The 20,551-nt window shown below is 47.7% G+C and overlaps 1 protein-coding gene across 5 annotated transcripts in view; it reads right to left on the bottom strand.

Annotated features, from left to right (window-relative positions):
* Positions 1-20,551, bottom strand: part of LOC119953880 (cell adhesion molecule 1-like) — a 427,713-nt gene that overhangs the window by 104,847 nt on the left and 302,315 nt on the right. For all 5 annotated transcript variants that reach the window (XM_038778495.1, XM_038778497.1, XM_038778498.1 and 2 more), the window contains 3 exons: positions 16,666-16,812; positions 8,003-8,155; positions 3,696-3,833 (listed from right to left, as the gene is read on the bottom strand). In XM_038778495.1, coding sequence (XP_038634423.1) covers positions 3,696-3,833; positions 8,003-8,155; positions 16,666-16,812 — 438 coding nt within the window. The remainder of the gene's footprint in view (positions 1-3,695; positions 3,834-8,002; positions 8,156-16,665; positions 16,813-20,551) is intronic.

Genomic DNA, 20,551 nt, shown 5'->3' with positions numbered 1-20,551 from the left:
CTGCCTACCGCTGATAACCTTCCACCCCTTTTTAATCAAGAATCCATCCAACTCTGCCTTAAAAATATTCAAAGATTCCGCTTCCACTGCCTTTTTGGGGAAGTGAACTCCAAAAACTCACGACCCTCAGAAAAAACATTCTCCTCATCTCGGTCTTAAATAACCGCCCCCTTATTTTTAAAAAATGATCCCTAGTTCTAGAATCTCCGACAAGAGGAAACATCCTCTCCACACCCACCCGGTCAATACCCCTCAAGGTTTTAAAGGTTTCTATGAAGTTACCTTTCACTCTTCTAAACTCGAGTGGATTCAAACATAGGGCGGGTTTCTCCGCCCCGCCAGACTTATGCCATTTTCCCAGAGACCGCTGAAGGCTGGGTCATTGAATATATTTTTGTTAATGAATTTAGAGTACCCAATTAATTCTTTCCAATTAAGGGGCGATTTAGTATGGCCAATCCACCTACCCTGCACATCTTTGGGTTGTGGGCGAAAACCCACGCAGACACGGGGAGAATGTGCCAACTCCACACGGACAGTGACCCAGGGCCGGGATTAAACCTGGGACCTCGGCACCGTGAGACAGCAATGCTAACCACTACGCCATCGTGCTGCCTGCATTGAATATTTTTTAAGGCAGATTAAGGAGGTAGATTGATTTTTGACTCACAAGGGAGTCAAAGGTTATCTGGGGTAGGAGAATCGGCAGCGGGCTGCGCGAATCGCGCCACGCCACCCTGATGCTGGGCCGCGATTCTCTGCAGAGCGGAGAATCGGCGCCATTGGGGTCAGCGTGGCGCCGGTCGGTGTCCACTCTACGTGGTCCCCCGTGATTCTCCGGCTCGGATGGGTCGAGCAGCTGTAAATATAAACCCAAGTCCCGCCAGCACCGTTCTAACGTGCTTTGAGCCAGCGAGGCCTCAGTTGAAGGTTCAGATGGCGGCTTGTTGGGGGTTGGGGGGGGAGATATCCGACCCCAGGGGGGGGGGGGGGGGGGGGGGGGGCCTCCGATGTGGCCTGGCCCATGATCGGTGCTGTCTCCCGGTCTTCTTCCTTCTGCGCCGGTGCCTGTACTCCTGCGCCAGGTTGGGTCGGCGCGGACAAGGGAGTCACTGCACATGCGCGGGAATCGCACCAGTGGGACTGCGTGTGCGCGGGACCCACTGCGTATGCGCGCATGCATCCCCTGGCACCCTTTCCACGGCCGGATCAGCAGCTGGAACGGCGTGAAACACTCCAACGTCCTCCTGGCCCCCTGTAGGGGCCAGAATTACTGATCCTGGGGCCGTGTTGCCACCGCTGGGAAATGCGACGGCGTTTCCGACGGCGTCAACACTTAGCCTCAGGTTCAGAGAATCCCGCCCCAGGAGTTTCGGCCGCAATCAGATCAGCCATAATCCTATTGAAAGGAGGAGTTGGTTGGAGTGGACAAATAGCCGATTCCTGCTCCTAATTCCTTTGTTCCTATTCTTGTGGCCAGCAATGTCTGTATCTCAGACTCCAGCTCACCAAATCTTAGCTGAAGTTCCTCAAGATGCAGATGAAATTTGTCCACGATTGCATTTCTCTTCACAAACTCATGTGCTGCGGTTGCACAACACCATCTGCAATGTCACCCCCAGACAACCTTGTTTTATTTATTTGGTTGAAGCTTATTTATACAATCAATTTAGCTAATAGTTTTCACCAAATCACTTGATCTATTTAGAACTTAAACTAGAGAAAAAGGTAGATATTCATCATCTACATGAACCACGTGACAAGAATTGGGGATTAAAAAAAATAGTGGGCGCAATTCTCCGCACTCACGACGGTGCGGAGAATAGCGGGGGTCGTAAATTTTTACGGCCACGCTAGCCCGACGCCCTCCCGCTATTCTCCCCCCCCCCCCCACGCCCAACTCCCGGCACGAATCGCTGCCGCCGTTTTTTTACGGCCAGCAGCGATTCTCAGCTGGCCGATGGGCCGAATTCCAAGCCCTTTACGGCCGTTTTTACGAATGGCAAACACACCTGGTCTGGCCGTAAAGTCCCGATCTTGGCAACCATGGCACCGATTGGCACGGCAGTACCACGGCCGTGCCAAGGGTGCCATGGGCCCGCGATCGGTGGGCACCGATCGCGGGCAGCGGGTCCGATTCCCGCGCACTCTATGTCCTGTATCACTTCGCGGGGCGGCTGAGGGGCATCCCGGCCCGCGCATGCGCGGGTTTCGCGCAAATGCGCGATGACGTCATCCGCGCATGCGCGGGTTGGAGTCTTCCAATCCGCGCATGCGCGGCTGACGTCATGTGACGCGTCAGCCGGCGCAAACTCTGGCAAGCGGGCTTAACGAAATTCGTTAAGCCCGCGATGCCGGAGTTCACGGCCGCGGCCTACTAGCCCCGACCGGGGACCAGAATTGGTTCCTGGTCGGGGAGGGGGAGGTTGGCGTCAAACCTGCCCGGTTTTGACGCCAGCCTTACGCTCCCTGTCTGGGAGAATCGCGCCCAGTATCTCCGTCCCACTCTGTACAAATTCCTACTCTCACCAAGTTCTAAACTTTTACACTCGGTGCATCCTGTTTGTGACCTTTGCAACCTGAACTTCATTCACTGTCTCATCACTTGGCGGAAAATAAATTCCTGGAGATACCTCAAAGTTACCTGCTAACCCCTTCAGTCAAAAGACAAATTCAGAGCTACATTGGGCTACAAAAATAACAAAGATTGAAAAGCTAGTTTAAAAATAGAACTCAGGATACCTCACCAGTGACATAAAGTTGAAAATTCTACCCACAATGCACAGCAGCTTATAAAAGGATTATTAAAGATAGTAAATGTAACCGAGGGGATGAATTATTCTCCAAATTTCTGTTTTGTGCAGTTAGAACATAGAACATACAGTGCAGGAGGCCATTCGGCCCATCGAGTCTGATGAGGTATACTGAGTTCCACCCTATCCCCATAACCCAATAACCCCTCCTAACCTTTTTGAACACTAAGGGCAATTTAGCATGGACAATCCACCTAACAAGCACGTCTTTGGACTGTGGGAGGAAACCGGAGCACCCGGAGGAAACCCACGCAGACACGGGGAGAACATGCAGACTCCGCACAGACAGTGACCCAGCGGGGAATCGAACCTGGGACCCTGGCGCTGCGAAGCCACAGTGCTAGCCATGTGGGCTACCGTGCTACCCTAGTATTTAATCAGAGGCGAATGAGAACTGCCTTAACTAAAGTATCAGTCTAGGTTATGTGTTTGAGTCTGTAGTGGGGCTTGAATACACTACCTACTGTCAAGGATGGAGTAATCTATTACTTGTTATCACTGACCCTAGATGCAATAAAACAAATTTATTTAATTACATCTCCAGATAGCCACATTCAACAATGTACAGTTTTGTAAATGGAGAGGCACTTCACTGGGACGAGCAAAGAAATAAGAAATCAAAAACTCATAACAACCAGCTGGAGGACTGAGGCAAGTGGGCAGATCACCTGCCTTCCATTTACAAAGATGTCCTGGGGGGGTCAACAAAGATATATTAGGGCAGGGAGAGGGAAGAACTTTAAATATGTAAAACATGAATCTTTGTTGATGATAATTAGCTAAATGCTGCACCTGCCAGTTGGTATTTTGAGTTGTAACATATGTGACATATTTACATAGATCAAAACTAATGACTGATGCCAGCACAGAAAGTGTCCAAACCTCGCATCTCTTGATCGCCTTTCAACCACTTGATGCTAGCAGCTGGCTTGCTACCTGTGGCGCTGCACGTGAATTCGACCTCTTCCCCTTCACTCACGATGTCCTTGTTCACATCGATGGTTGGAGTTTCTGGTGGGACTGATGTTAAAAAGACTACTTCAGAACACGCACAAAAGCAGACAGCTCATTGGGACAGATGGTGAACCTTTCATATGTTGCCTCTGGTAATTGGCAGAGGAGAGAATGAAGTTCAGCGCTTTGCTAATTTACTGTTTAACATTAAGAATTCTATTGTCATGCTGATTTTTCATCGACGCAAATATGTTTAGGGTGCATAGCAACGTGGCAGGGTTATTTGTGCGTCAGATTGGTGATCGCATTTAAGTAAGCACTTGGGCACGGCACAAGGTGTGGCTATGAATTAAGATCAGAGCACAGTCACAAATAAGCTCAGTTCTGACTATTTTTAATGTTATTCTCTCCAGCGATGTGGTGGCGGGGGAGCCAAGCTCTACACAAGCTCACAAGCATGCAGGCAGAGAGTTCCTCACTGCAGGTACCGCAACTTTGGTCTCCCAGCTACACATTTGTAAGCATTCTGATACAGGTATCTGTGGAAAACCAACTCCCTAAAAACACTGTGCAATCTAGAAATAAAAATTCCAATTGCAAAGATTCTATACACTTTGTATGTGTGGCATTTCCAAGTTTGACACTGAACATTGATGGATGCACTAGATTGAAGACTCCTATTATATGTGTCGACAGATAGATGATAGACTCATAATAATTTACAACCAACCTGTGTAGTATTTTAGAACCCAGTTGTGATTTGCCATGAGGCACTCTAGCAATCAATTCAATTGCACTATCTGCCTCAGTCCCGAAGCACAGCACAGCAGCCTTTTTTTTCAAAGAAATATAAAGTTTGTACAGCTTAATCACTCCCTACCAACACAGTCTAATGAGCGATTTACCATTAAGCATCAGCTGTAGAGTGTGGAAAATATTAATGGTCTATTGTGAGTGGCTACTTCTGAAGTTTCTATGCTAGTTATGTTAAATATCAAGTGCCTCTAAAACCTGCGACTGCCACTATCTAGAAGGACAAGAACAGTGGGCACATGGGAATACTGCTATCTTCAGGTTCCCCTCTAATCAGACAATACCCTATCTTGGACAGATATTGGCAGGCCTTCAATAACACTGGGCCAAAATCCTAGAACTACCTACCAGCAGTGTGAGAATACCTTCAATAGAATGACGGCAGTGGTTCAAGAAATCTGTGCACCTGCTTCCCAAGAGCAATAACTGTTCGCTTTTGGCAGCAAATCATTTTTTTAAAAATTGCTGCTTCTCTCTCGTGAATGATTTGACTTTCTGCCCCAGTAGAATAATGGGTCAACGGTGCTGACAAGAAAAGTAAGGTTACTTGGCAGAAAATTTCCAAATGCATGTTGGTTTACCGCATGATAGGGGTGTTTGTGAAAATCCATGTTCAATGGTATGTCGATCATTCTCGCAGAGAAAGCAAAATCCTTCTCACTGATTTGCTGGCAATTTTTTCACATTTATTGAGAATACAAGAGCCTAAATAGATTCCAATTAATAGACATATTAACAAAACTCAGTGGTATTGCCCAATGTTTTGGAGAATACATGAGAAAAAGCAGAAGACGTATTCATATCATACAAGCGATAATGCCGGCCTATTGATTGTGGTGATTGAATAAGTCAAACTGTTTTTATTCAATACGTTGTCCTGCGTTTTTCTGTTGGTGTGGCGCTGAATATGATGACAATGTAACAATAGTTCAGATGTACACATTTATATGCATATCAGGTGCCTTTCCTCAACCTGGATTTTCACCAAATTGGGATGACTTGGGAACACTTTAAAAATGGCGGGCGGGTCCTGATTCCAGGATTCACATTATTTGGAATGCCTTTAATGCATGTGGGCTTGTTCCTGTCAAAAGCCCCCACAACCTGGCATTACCAACCTGGCCGGCTCCACTGTGGAGATAGACACGTCCTACACTCCCACAATCTTTATGGAGTCGGGCCAGATTTAAAAAAAAAGAGTGTGGCTCATGTCCCCTCAGAGGAGTCATCAGTCCCAGTCTGCAAAAGGTCTTCCTCATGCCCCCAGTGCCACGCTCTGCCCATCCACCCACCTCAGATGGCCCCTCAGGCCCCCAATGTCATGCTCTGCCTTTCCGCCTACTCCCTTTACCATTATACACTGTATAGAACCAAGAGGATGTGTAAAAAAAGGCTTCAAAAGGCAATTCATTCATTAAAAAAAAAATTAATTAAGGGGCAATTTAGCGTGGCCAATCCACCTAGCCTGCACATCTTTGGGTTGTGGGGGCAAAACCCATGCAAACAGGGGGGAGAATGTGCAAACTCCACACAGACGGTGACCCAGAGCCGGGATTAAACCTGGGACCTCAGCGCCGTGAGGCAACAGGGCTAACCCACTGCGCCACCGTGCTGCCCCAAAGGTAATTCATTCATAACTTTTTACTAATATTAAAACTGTAATTTCACTGAGAAGACAATAAAAGTGTCAATCATCCAGATCATTTAAAGTACGAGTGAAAGAAATTATGTATTTATATGGCAGTTTCCGTTTAGTTTCTGGCAAATGGTAGCCTCCAGGATGATGATAGTGGGGGTTTCAGAGATGGTTGGGCCTAGTACACTATCCTGCTTAGATGATTGACCTCCAACAACCATCTTCTTTAGTGCTAGATATGACCCCAACCAGCAGAGATTTTCTTCCCCAATTCCCATTGATCCCTGTTGTGCTAGGGCTCCTTGATACTACCTCAGTCAAGGGCAGTCACTCTCACCTCATCTTTGGAGCTCAGCTTTTTTGTCCACGTTTGAGTTAAGGCTATAATTAGGGCAGGAGCTGAACCCAAGGGAAGAACCCAAACTGAATGCCAGTGAGCAGGTTGTTTTTGAGTAAGTGCCACTTGACAGCAGTGTCACTGACCCTTGTCGCACTTTGATAATGTTTGAGAGTAGGTCGATGGGGCGGTTATTGGCTGGGTTGGATTTGTCCTGCTTTTTGGGGACAGGACATATCTGGACAATTTTCCACATTGCTGAGTACGTCAGTGTTGTAGTTGTACTGGAACAGCTTGGCTAAGGGCACAGCTAGTTGTGGAGCACAAGTCCCCAGTACTATTGGAAGAATAGTGTCAGGGCCCATAGCCTTTGCCGTATCCAATGCCTTCTGCCATTTCCTGATATCACATGGGGTGAATTGAATTGGCTGAAGCTATCTCCCCAGTTAACTGCTTAACTATCTACCTCCATTCATGACTGGATGTGACAACACTGAAGAGCTTAGTTCTTATCCATTGGTTGTGGAATCACTTAACTCTGCCTGTCGCATGCTGCATCATTCTTTGGTACGCAAGGAGGCCTAGGTTGGTCTCAAAAGTACATGGCAGGTGCAATGGTTGTAGGGTCTCTCTGCTCTACAAGAAATCTAAAGATAAGTGCTAATAAAACACCTTTCTGAAAATGCTGTTCTTGTTAAAATCAAATTTGTTGCAATTGTTTTGATAGAATGATTAAAAGCTGTTCATCACCTTAGATGTGATGAGGTAATGGTGGAAAATACAGCAGGTTCCCATTTAGACCATCCATTGTCACTACCAGATAAAGACACCTAATGGAATAGAGGATGAGGATTCCTCTCTGCTTAACCCCAGACTAAGAATACCCTCTTACTGCACCAATCTGCTATTTCCCCACCCTGCCCCCCACTGTACACACTATCATCTGGAGCTGTACAGGCACATGGAAATGCAACGGTGGGCATAATGGTCTATGATAGCTCTCTTCTACACTGATATAATGTCACAGCAGATAAACTTATTAACCCAGAACTTATACCCTAATGATACCCCAGAAGGTGCACTGGAGGATTCAGGAAGGCCCACTTGCCCACTTATCTTCCTCCTGGCTTTTCAAAGTGGCTGGGTCCTTTAACCTTACCATTCCGCGCCGTGATAATGGGACATAGGTTCACACCTCTCCTTAATTCCAGACGCTAGTCAAGGTGTTGCAAACTGCAAGTGGTATCTGATCTTTCTAGTTATGTATCTGCTCAGTGAAATATAAAGAAAAATATAGATTTACAAGGTAATGGGAAATGTCCCCTACTGATGCCTTTGCAAAAAATAAGCAAGATCAAGGATCGATATAAAACGTTGGGTTTGGCAGCTGTCTTAGCTAAAGTTTAAAACATTGTACTGTTCTACTTCTGAGTCAGTGCTGTTACTCACCAAGAACTGTAATTGTAGCAAAGGCTTCCTGGGGAGGATCTGTGTAAACCTGGCAGCAATATCGCCCTTCATCTACTAAAGAAACGTTTGACAACGAGACTCGTAGCTCGCTGCTCGAGAAATTCACCAGCTGAAATCTGTTGTCTTTCAAAGCTGCAAGATTGAAGGTGACAACGTTTTAAACTTCAAAATGAAAAGTCTGTGAAAGATACCAAAATCTTGAATACATTAATGCTCTGGTTTTAAATACCTGTGCATGAACGAACGAGAGGCATTGCAAAAGTCTAAGAAACAGCATTTATTTTATAAAATGAATAAATACAAATGGAAAGATGAAAAGTACAACTGCAGGAAAGAAAGATTCAGTTTGGAAGAAGGGTTCTGTGTGACCTGTCACTGGCAGGACCTGGGGGGCTTGATGTGAATTTTCTATTTTTTGTCCTCGGCGATTGTCATCACTTGACTTCTGGTTCCCCTTTGTTCTCAAATCCTTTTGTTTTTCTCTCCATCTTACTCCTTTCCTGAATACTGAAACAAGCTTCACAAATCCAACCAGCCCTCACCCCCACCTCCTCACCTAGGTTGTCCATTTGAATCCACTCAACGCAATGCAAACCACAGAGGCAGCTTCCTCTCCACAAGGGAGCGGGCTGGAGCTTCCCGACTTCCATGGGTCATCGCCACTACCTAAAGCCCATGCTGCAGGATTACTGGCTGGGAATTATTTCCACACCATGCACTGGATATGGTATTTAAACTCTTACGTCTCAGCTGCTGTTATGAATACAGGCAGCTCCGCATATAACCCTGGTTAATAGCAGCTTTTCTTATTGCAAGGTCTTGTAGCGAGGATCGCCGACAGATTGCCTGCGAGTTTCTCATTTATGTTACGTGAGTACTGCCGTGTATCACTGCGAGTGGCCCAGGAGACAGTCATGTTCCATCCCTCTGTAAGCCTTTACTAGCTGCAGTCCCAGAGAAGCCTCTGGGACACAGATATAACATACCCCCTCCCCAAAACAGTGACAGTTGGCGACAAAGTGAAGGAGTTCAGGAAAGGGTCAATCAATACAATGTGGTTGCGGGGATTTTGTTTGGAACTAAATGATCTTATTGATATTTTAAGTAAAAAAAATGTCACTTGTACAAAATGAACATGTCAAAGGCGTAGAAACTTACTAATTCAAAAATACTTCAAAACAGTGCCAAAATAATTCACGCTGTTCCACACAAATGCCAACACCTTAAATTAGCACGCAGAGAATGCCAATGACAGTTCAAGCTGCTTTAGAATATACAATTGTCATGTGAGAGTACCTTTAAGAAATGGATGTTTAAAAATGGGTGTGTGTATAAATATCTGTAGTGAGAGTACCTTTAAGAAATGGGTGTTTATTACTGCAGTGATGTCAGAGAGTGGGTGGAGCTGGGCTGCCTGTCAGCTTTTACTTTTGTTTTAGGCTGTTTGCTGTAGGGTGTGTTTTAGTTTTGTTTTCAGTGTTGGAGCTGAAGCCAGACCAAGCAGGTGTGCTGCTGTTCTCTGCCATCAAAAGACTATCTCTTGATCTTTTGGTGAATTTAGAATGATAAATGTTTTCAGTATGACTTTAACCTGATGTGCTTCTGATAAAGGTTTTGTTTTTAAGTCGTATAGATGTTAAAAAGGAAAGCTTAAAGGTTTACTTAGTGTTGTAGTCTTTGGTGGGTATATTTGAATTAATGGTTGCTATGATGGTCACTGTACTTTTTAAAAAGGTTAACTTGAGTTCATAGAATAAACATTGTTTTGCTTTAAAAAAATACTTTTCCATTTCTGCTGTACCACACCTGTAGAGTGGGCCGTGTGCTCCCCATACCACAATCTATTAAAGTTGTGGGTCAGGTGAACTCCATGATGCACTTTGGGGTTCTCTAAACCCTGGGCCATAACACTAGTATGTTTGAAATGCTGTAGAATCTGGGGGGCAACTCTCCGCTCCGCGGACCAAGTGCCCGCGCCATCGTGAACAGTGTTGCATTTCATGACAGTGCAAACAGGGTCCGGGCACAACCTATTCTGGCCCCAACAGGGGGCCAGCACGGCGCTGGAGCGGTTCACGCCACTCCAGTGTCCTTACGCGGCTCCAAATGGACGCCGCGCCAACCCATACATGCGCAGTTGGGGCTGCTCAATCCTGATCATGCGCAGTTGGGCCGCGCCATCCTGCGCATGCGCGGGGAACTTCTTACGCGCGCCGGCCCTGACGCAATATGGTGTGGGTGTTCAGGGGGCGGCCGCGGCGCAATGTAGGCCCGGGGGGGGAAGAGGCTGGCCCACCAATTGGTGAGCCCCGATCACAGACCAGACCCTTTTGGAGGATCCCCCCCCCAGGTGGAGGGGCCTCCCTACCCCCCTCCAACAGGCCGCCCCCCAAGTGTTCCTGCAGCATTCCCGCCGGCAGCGACCAGGGGTGTGTGGCGCCAGCAGGACCCTGTTGTGTCGGAGCGGCCGCTAGGCCCATCTGGGTTGGAGATTCGCTGCTCGCCGTTTGCGGCAATTCTCCGAGCAGCCCGGCGCGATTTGCGCGGCGCTGGTTTCACGGGGGGGGGGGGGGGGGGGGGAGAATCACGTGCGGGGGTCGGGGCGGCGTGGCACAATTCGCGCGGCAGGTGGGGGGGGGGGGGCAGAGAATACCGCCCCTGAACTGTAAAAAATACTTTTGCTGGTAATTTCCATGAATGGTGGATAAAACAGTGGAAAATAATCTGTAAGCACCATATAGAAAGTTCGGAACACAGTCCAGTGCATTTCTCACTGTCATTTGCTTGTTTAAACAGTTTTAGATAATAGCTATGCAGAATTTGGGCAGATTTAGATCTTTCCATGAAATTCAATACCCAATGTGTACAATGGAGAAAGAATGCACGCATTGCTGCACTCCAGATTTCACATTCTTCAACTATCCAGTTTCACTGAATAAAATCTGATAGCCAATTGTGATCAAAACAGCTAATTGTTTCATACAGGAAACAGGCAAAAAAAAACATGCTGGTGCAAAATGATTCATTTATACCATCCTTCTGACAACTGCACCAGCATTAATCCAGTTACATTAAAAAAGAAACATGCTTCCTCCTGAGGTCTCCAGCATTACTCAGATTGGTCTTGATTTAATAAAAGGAAAAACAAGCGGCAAAAAGCAAGCTGGTGCATTTCAGCCAACTATGGTCAAAACCAAGAGTCGGAAATTTTCAACAGAATTGGCAATTACCATGCTTGGCAAAAAACGGCTGAGGGCATTGGATATTCTAACGGTTATGTACGGGATTGAATTACATCCTGGTTTCAGTATTGAAAACCTGTGGTCCAGAACTGGCCAACCGTCTAGCCAAGATACTCCAATACAGCTGCAAAACTGGCATCTACCCATCAATACGGAAAATAGCCCAGGTTCGTCCTGTCCACCACAGACAGGGTAAATGCACACCGGCCAAGTACCATCTACTCAAAATCATCAGGAAAATGATGGGAGGTGTCATCACCAGTGCTGTACAGAACCTTAGTCAGGCCACACTTGGAGTATAGAGTTCAATTCTGGTTGCCACACTACCAGAAGGATGTGGAGGCTTTAGAGAGGGTGCAGAAGAGATTTACCGGGATGTTGCCTGGTATGGAGGGCATAAGCTAGGAGGAGCGGTCGAATAAACTCGGTTTGTTCTCACTGGAATGACAGAGGTTCAGGGGCATCCTGATAAGAGGTCAAGAAACTTATGAGCGGCATAGACAGAGTGGACGGTCAGAGACTTTTTCCCAGGGTAGAGGGTCAATTACTCGGGGGCATAGGTTGAAGGTGCGAGTGGCAACGTATAGAGGAGATGTACGAGGCAAATGTTTTTACACAGAGGATAATGGGTGCCTGGAACTCACTGCTGGAGGGGGTGATGGAAGCAGGGACGATAGTGACGTTTTAGGGGCATCTTGACAACTACACGAATGGGATGGGATTAGAGGGATACGGACCCCGGAAGTGTAGAAGATTTTAGTTTAGACGGGCAGCATGGTCGGCGCAGGCTTGGAGTGCCGAAGGGCCTGTTCCTGTGCCGTACTTTTCTTTGTTCTTTGTTATCAAGTGGCATTTACTCAGCAGTCACCTGTTCACCAATAATCATTCTGGGATCCATCAGGGCCATTTGGCTCCGAACTTCATTACAGCCTTTTTCCAGAGTTGGACAGAAGGGCTGAATTCCAGGGGGAAAGTGACAGTGATTCCTCTTGGCATCAAGGAACCCTAGCAAAACTGAGGTCAATGGGAATCAGGGGGAAAACCTTCCACAGCCTGAAACCATATCTCTCACGAAGAAAGATGGTTGTGGTTGTTGAAGGACAGTCATTTCAGCTTCAGTTATCGCTGCAAGGAATCCTCAGGGTAGTTTCCTAGGCCCAGTCATCTTGATCAACAACCTGCCCTCCATCATAAGGGCTAATAATTGCACAATGTTCAATACTATTTACTCCTCAGATACTGAAGTGGTCCATGTCCACATGTGGCAAGACATGGGGGCGATGTAACAGAAACCTTTCTAAGTGCCATTTCATGTGGGGTTGGCTGGGAGTTTCTCCCCATCTCTTGTCGGTGAGTTCCCCAATGCTATCTAAACACACTTAGTCACTTTTTCGAGCCCTGGGGAGTTTCCCTCCTTGTTAGCCCACACTAAGAATTTGTGTAATCACTGGGAAGCTGAACTCACTGGCCAGACCAGCTCCTCCGAGATCGGGCCACCATTTTGAAAAGATGCCCTGACGTCCAAGTGAGCTTGAGGGCCCCCCCACACCCCCGGGAAATGTCACCAGTCCTGTCCTCCCCCCCCCCCCCCCCCCCCCCAACACACATGGGCATTACCAACACCCCCACGTGTGGTCATTCCACTATGGGGCATTGAGGCCCCTCCCCTTTTAAGGCCTTCCCTCATCCACTTTTGGGCCACCCATTTCCAGCACCTTCACCTACCTCCCAGCCCTCAGGAAGCCCATTAATACCTGCCCTGTGCCCTTTCACCCATCATATTCCCCCCATTCCCCCTTTCATGGGCATGGCCCCAAACAGGCCCTGACCCATGGCAGTGCCATATTGATATTCCGCACTGCAAATTCTATGATATCTATGATACCCAGGTACCCTCAGTGCCAACCTGGCACCTTGGCTGTGCCAGGGTGGCAATGCCAAGGTGTTCGCCTGGCAGTGCTAAGGTGCCCATGTGCCAGGGGGTGCGCCAGGTGTCACCCTGCCCTATCTGTGACCACCCAGAGGCCTCGGAGACACCCCCCCCCCCCGAGCTCCTCTTCCCATTTAAGCTTCAGGATCTCGGTCTCGGCTCTCATTAACTCCTTGTAGACGTCTGAAACTCTACCCTCTCCCACCTCTTCCCCTAGAAACTACCCTATCCTGCCTCCCCTTCGACGGGAGATGTGGGCAGGATGGCACCAGTCTGCGTACAAAATCCTTCACCTGCAAGTATCTAAAGTCGTTCCCTTTCGCCAGCCCAAACTTCTCCTCCAGCACCCTGCACCCAATCCAAATCCAATCCAATCATGCTCGGAAAGCTCCCTTCCAGGAACAGATTTCCCCCATCCTCACAATCCCCACCCTTCTCCGCAGTCGATACCCACCGTCCATGTCCCCCGGGGCAAACCGGTGGTTGCCTCAGATTGGGGACCACACCGATGCTCTTACCTCCCCTACATGCTTCCTCCACTGGCCCCAGGTCCGAAATCCGAAGAGCTGCCACCACTATCGGGCTGGTGGAGTACCGTGCCTGTAGAAGCGGCAGAGGCGCCGTGACCAGGGCTGCTAAGCTAGTGTCTGCACGAAGCAGCCTCCATCCGCTCCCAAACCGACTCTGCACCCACCATCTATTTCCTTATCACCACTATGTTGGCCGCCCAGTAATAGTTGCTGAAGTTCGGCAACGCCAGCCCCCCTTCTCCTCTGCTCCTTTCAAGCATCACCCTCTTCATCCGCAGGGACTTCCCTGCCCATACAAATCCCAGAATAATTTTATTCAGCCTCTTAAAGAAGGACCGTGGGATAAAGATGGGGAGACACTGAAAAACAAACAAGAACCGCGGGAGAATCCTCATCTTAACAGTCTGTACCATCCCCGCCAATGACAGCGGAAGCGCATCCCACCTCCGGACCTCCTCCCTCACTCGTTCCACCAGTCGGGACAGGCTGAGCTTATGCAACCTGCCCCAGTCCCGTGCCACATGAATCCCCAAATATCGGAAACTCTCCCCCACTAGCCTGAACGGCAACCCCTTCAGCCTACTCTCCTGCCCCCTTGCCTGAATTACAAACAACTCGCTCTTGGCCATGTTCAGTTTGTATCCGGAGAACCGGCCAAATTCCCTCAGGGTTGCCATAATACCGTCCATCCCCACCATTGGGTCCGATACATTTAACAGCAGATCATCCACGTATAACGAGACTCTATGTTCCACTCCCCCCCGGACCAGCCCTTTCCAGCCCCTAGAAGCTCTCAGTGCATTGCCAGCGGCTCTATGGCCAGCGCAAACAGCAGTGGGGAGAGAGGGCAGCCCTCTCTTGTCCCACGGTGTAGTCTAAAGTAGTCCGATGTCATCCTGTTCATCCTTACACTCGCCTCCGGGGCCTGATACAATAGCCTAACCCAGTCGATGAACCCCGCCCCGAACCCAAACCGTCCTAGTACCTCCCACAGATAATCCCACTCGACCCGGTCAAAAGCCTTTTCAGCATCCATGGCTACCACTATCTCTACCTCCCTACTCTCCGGGGGTATCATAATCACGTTGAGCAGCTTTCTTATGTTGGCCACCAGCTGCCTCCCTTTACAAACCCGGTTTGGCCCTCCACAATTACATCCGGTACACAGTCCTCAATTCTGGTCACCAAAATCTTGGCCAGTAACACGATGTCTACGTTGATCAAGGAGATCGGCCTGTATGACCCCCAGGCCTCCGGGTCCTTATCCCGTTTCAGAATGAGCAAGATGGTGGCCTGCGACATCGTTGGGGGTAAACTCCCTCTGTCTCCTGTCTCGTTAAACACCCTGACCAGCATCGGCCCCACTATCCCAGCAAATGTTTTGTAAATTTCCACTGGATACCCATCTGGTCCCGGGGCTGTACCCGACTGCATGACCTTCAGGCCCCCCAATACCTATTTGATCCTGACCAGGACCCCCAGTCCGTCCACCAACCCCCTCCCCACTCTTGGGAAGGTCAGTCCGTCCAGGAATCGCCTCATCCCCCCCAGTCCCCCGGGTGGTTCCAAAGCATACAGCTTCCTATAAAAGTCCCTAAAGACCTTGTTCAGCCCTGCTGGATCACCTACTAGATTACCTTCCCCATACAATACCCTCCCTATTTCCCTAGCCACTTCCCTCTTCCTCAGTTGCTGCGCAAGAATTCTACTGGCCTTCTCCTCATGCTCATAAATCGCGCCTTTTACCTTTCTAAGTTGCTCTACAGCCTTGCCTGTAGTCAGCACCTCAAACTCGGCCTGCAGCCTCTGTCGTTTCCTGAGTAACTCTGGCCTCAGGGATTCCGCGTGACTCCTGTCCGTCCGCAGAATTTCCTTGATCAGTCGGTCCGTCTCTGCTCTATCTGTCCTGTCCCTGTACTCCCGGATTGAAATCAGCTCTCCTCTCACCACTGCCTTCAGTGCCTCCCAGAGCACCGCTGCCGAGACGTCTCCAGTATCGCTCACCTGCAGGTAATTCTGCATGTATTTCCTCAGCCTCTCACACACTGCCTCGTCCGCGAGTAGTCCAACTTCCAGCCTCCATAGTGGGCGCTGAAAGCTGTCCTTACAAAACTGCAGGTCTGCCCAGTGTGGAGCATGGTCCGATATGGCAATTGCCGAATATTCTGCCCCCACCATTCCGGCCAGCAGGTCCCTACTCACCACAAAGTAGTCAATTCGGGAATACATCTTGTGGACGTGGGGAGTAATACGAGAACTCCCTCGCCACGGCCAGCTAAATCTCCACGGATCTGCTCCCCCCAAGCTCCAATAATATTCACCAAGCTTGATATCATCCAAGGCAAAGTAGCCCCTACTTAATCGGCACCCATCCACCACCTTAAACATTTGGTTCCTCCCTGATGTACTGTGGCAGCAGTATGTCCTATCTGCAAGGTGCACTGCAGCAATTTGCCAAGGCACCGTCAATAGTACCCTCCAAACTCCATGACCTCTATCAGCTAGAAGGACAAGGGCAGCAGATAAAGTAAACACCATCATCTACAAGTTCCCTTTCAAGTCATACAACATCTTGATTTGGAGCTATGTAATCGTTCCTTCATTATCACTGGGTCAAAATCTTGGGACCTCCTTCCTAACGGCACTGTGAGTGTATCTATAACACATGTGGTCTGCAGTGTTTGAAGGTGGTGGTGAGACTCAGGAGAATTTAGGGACGGGAAAGAAAATGCTGGCCTTGAGAAAATAGCCAAAGCCTTATTTGGTCTGAGCTGGAACACAACTTCCATGTTACAATGAGATTCTTCACCTGAAGAAAACAGCTCCTTCAAGAAAACAAGAGGGGTGAAAACACAGACGCACAAGAACACCGTGCAAAACATAGCTTGGATAAATGGCCCTGTAGAGTTACGACTGAAAGGGAAAAATTTGGAAACTTACGCCGGACGTCCCGGAAGTAAATTGTTTGTCGACTTGGATTCAACAGCTGAATAACGGAATCGTCGTTGTTCTTCACTCGGCAGCTGATGGTTGCCACCTCGCCCTCCACCACCTCCACATCGTCTGTCACCAGGTTCTGGGCATCAGCTTCGCAAATCAAAAGCAACAATTAGAAACGCAACAAAGTGAGACAATGCCCTTCAGCAGTTATCTGCGCGGCAGACTGCCACACGTAACACGGTTTTCGCATGGCAGAGGCTTCGGCCCCACGAGGAGGAAAGAAGGCAGATCCTTCTGATCCAGTCAGGCCCCGAAGTGGATTTTAATTTCAGTCACCTGGTATGAATTAAATGGCATTTATTCTACTCAGAAAGTGCTGGTCCGACACTAGAGGGCAACACACACTCGGAGATTTCACTCATCCTGGTTCAGGGCAGGTGGGGATTGTGGTCCGCTTGGATTCTGCCAGTGCCTGAATAAAGGCTCTGTTGTTCGTTCAAGGTTATTCTTACCAGTACTCTCAACTTTTTATGGAGGAGAGAAAATCAGTGCCTTGCACTCGCATTTAATTGACAATAAAGAACCAATCACATAGCCATGTTACATCATCCAGACATGGGTTTCATTGTTATCAGCACTGCTGATAGTTAGAGAATGGTGCCCAACATGAGCATATTAGTGGAGTAGCCTTTAATTGCTCAAACATGCCCTTCTTGTTGCCATTGTTATGGGGCTGATTTTTTTAAGCTAAGAGGGCAGAAGACATCAACTTTCCAATTCTGATGCTCAAATGTGACAATTGTTTTGATTTTGCAGGCCAGATTTAAGGTGGAGTTCAGCTTTCTTTGTTTCTTCCCAATAATTAACGTTGGCCATCACCTCAAAAAGCACGGTGTGTAAACATTAGTTTCGGACATCAGCCACCTTGTGGCCTCAGTACATTGTCTCAGCTGTGATATTCAGCATCACGCACAGGGCATGATTGGTATTTGCGCCAGAGGGTTACTGCATAATTAGCCATGTATCCATACCTCTTCCACCATTCTCCGCCCCACCGTTGAAGTTGTATCTTCAGTCAACAAAACCCTTGCCTCCACAAACCCTTCAACTGTGTTACACTCTCTTTCCCCACTATCAAAAAGCTGTTCCAACCGGATCAATTTGACATCCCCAAATTATTTCCCAGAACTTGCTCACGGCCAAGTTTCCACTTCTCCTCACTTTGAAGCAGCTTTGGGCACTGCGATATATCAAACAATCTATCAAGTGTCAGCCATTGTCGTTGCAAATCCAGGAATGACTCACTTGAACCATGCCTACTCATTCCCTTAGCTGAGCTCACACAAGCACATGTGGAGGATGTGACACAACGGCTAGTCAATTCTTAAATGGGGAAACGCAGTTACCACAAGACAGTCTGAAGCAATGTGCTTCAGGAGTGAAGTGACTAATCTTTCATCGTCGAGCCTTATTTCCGAATTTAGCAGAGCCTGAACACTAATGCTATTACAAAGAAAATAACAAAGACAGAGGTTCCTTCTTGAAGGACTGAGATAAATGCCATCTCCAGAGATGACAGGAAATAAGTCACAAATCTTGCTTTTTTTTTAAAGAGCATCAAGGTTTCTGGAAACTCACTAATGGAGCAATGTCACAAAGACTTGCTATCAACGGTCACTTGGTTTACATATCTTTTCTTTGGCTCACCTACTTCCGACAATGCAGTCAGTAACGCACACCTAAAAATTGACATGTTAATGAACAGAGTTTACAAATCCTTCATACCTGCTGGTTAATACCGCAATTCATAAAATGATCCCTTTTAACATTTTTATACTGTGACCAGAGCTCGGAATCACTCCCGGAAATGCCATTTACTTGTTCCTTTTCTCACTTGCCTTTCGAATTCCATAGCGGACATCAAGGATCCCAAAAGTTCTAAGTGCAGAAAAGTGAAAGCAGCAGAGTGTGTTTGGGCTCAAACTCAAATTGGGCTGGGAAATTTGGCGTAGCTAGTGGGGCTCTTTTTTGAGTCAAAAGGCTGTGGGGTTCGAGCTTCTCTCCAGGCCTTGAAATCATACACTCGGCTGGCATTACTCGTGCAATGACTGGGTATTGACTGCATTGTCGGAAGTAGGTGCGCCAAAGGAAAGTCGCTATTCCATTGATTGAGGTGGATGTTAAAGATCCCATAGTTCAGTACAAGGGGAGCAAACCTCTTCCATTGTACATCACTAAAAACAGGGCAAGTTACTGTTTGAGACCTTTCTGTCCACAAAATGGTCACCTTGGTTACTGATATATTTAGAGAGTACTACAGGATAGCTTGTTAGGTGAATTGGACATTCTAAATTCTCCCTCTGTACCCGAAAAGGTGCCGGAGTGTGGCGATTCGGGGATTTTCACAGTAACTTCACTGCACTGTTAATGTAAGCCTACCTCTGACATTAATAAAGATTATTATTATTATAATCATAATGTGAATCAGTTTGATAGAATTATCAGGGTGATTGACTGAAGGGTGATGTGTGGTCTAAGTTTCACCGTGCCAATATTTGTATCGCACATTTGATAAACAGTTGCAGAATTTGTGTTAGTACACTCCAGAAATATATTTACAACAGATTCATCCTGACAGAAGCTGTGAGCTTGTTTAAATATAATTTTATGGACATGACAAAAATACATTTGCAGGGTTGGATTCCGCCACTGTGTTAGGATGCCTATGGTGTTCTCGCTGTTGGTTAATATTTTTGCACTGCCTATCAGGAATACAAAGGCCTCAGGCACCTACGCTCCTGCCCCCACCACCCACCACTCCAATCCCATCGCAACGGGAACACCAGCTTTCAAATGTGTGATTGACAAGGCTTTTATATGTTAAGATTCACAATTCATCAGTGGCCAAGAGGCAGGTTTGTCCAAGTTCCTCACTCAGCAGCTGGTAATTTAGAATGAAAATACTGCGTTCTGTTTCTGAATTCAAGAATCATCTACAAGAATTAACTGCTTTAAAATGGAAAATGGACAAATCTGAAAGATACACGCGGCCAAAGTGGTTTGCAATCTTTCCGCTGCCCATTCTCTTCTGAAGCCACAGGTCCATGCATGGTACTACTAATGAATCATAGCTTGGCCTAATCTTGTCCCAGCTCACAGGCTTTCTTTTCTCAGGGATTTGGAGCTGGGAGGAGGCTATTCAGCTCTTGGGCTATTGCAGCCATTCAATGAGAACCTGGTTCACCTGTATCTTAGCTCCAGTGATCCGCCTTAGCTCCATATATACTTTGGCTGGCAAACATCTGTTTCGGATTTAAAATGATGAATTTACCTCCAGCATCTACTGCTTCTTTCTGGGAGAGACTTCTGCCCTTCCACAACCTTCTTCAGGGCGATTAAGGATAGGTAAGGATAGAGAGTCCACTTAAGAGGCTTAAAGAAGCTGGTTAATTATGATAGTAATTATTTACGCTCACAGGTCCCAGTTGTGACCTCCCTGCCCGGCTCCCACTCGGCCTGGGTTTTTATACATTGTGACAGGGCCCCTGTCCCTCAGCGGGGAAGCTCATACTCAACAAGGCTCATGGGAAGTCTAATTGGTCTAATCCCATAGGTCTCACGCGGATTATAACACTCCTCCAACCCAAAGTCCGAATTTTCCTCAAGGTGGTGTAGGAGGGTGCCTTCTCTTCTTAGCCTGTGGCTGTGCCTCGTGCACATGAGGAGCCTGATCAGGTGTTGTATATCTAGACGGCAAACGTCGCTTCTTCGCTGATCATGGCGGTTGGATGACTACTGGTGTCCCCCCTCGTCGGTCTGCTCAATGTGTGGAACTTACATAGAATTCCTACAGTCCAGGCGGTTGCCAATCAGCCCATTGGGTCCG

Source organism: Scyliorhinus canicula, chromosome 19, assembly GCF_902713615.1.
Source record: "Scyliorhinus canicula chromosome 19, sScyCan1.1, whole genome shotgun sequence".
Lineage (NCBI taxonomy): Eukaryota > Metazoa > Chordata > Chondrichthyes > Carcharhiniformes > Scyliorhinidae > Scyliorhinus > Scyliorhinus canicula.
Note: the sequence above shows the minus strand (reverse complement) of the source record. Positions and strands in the feature narration are given on the sequence as shown.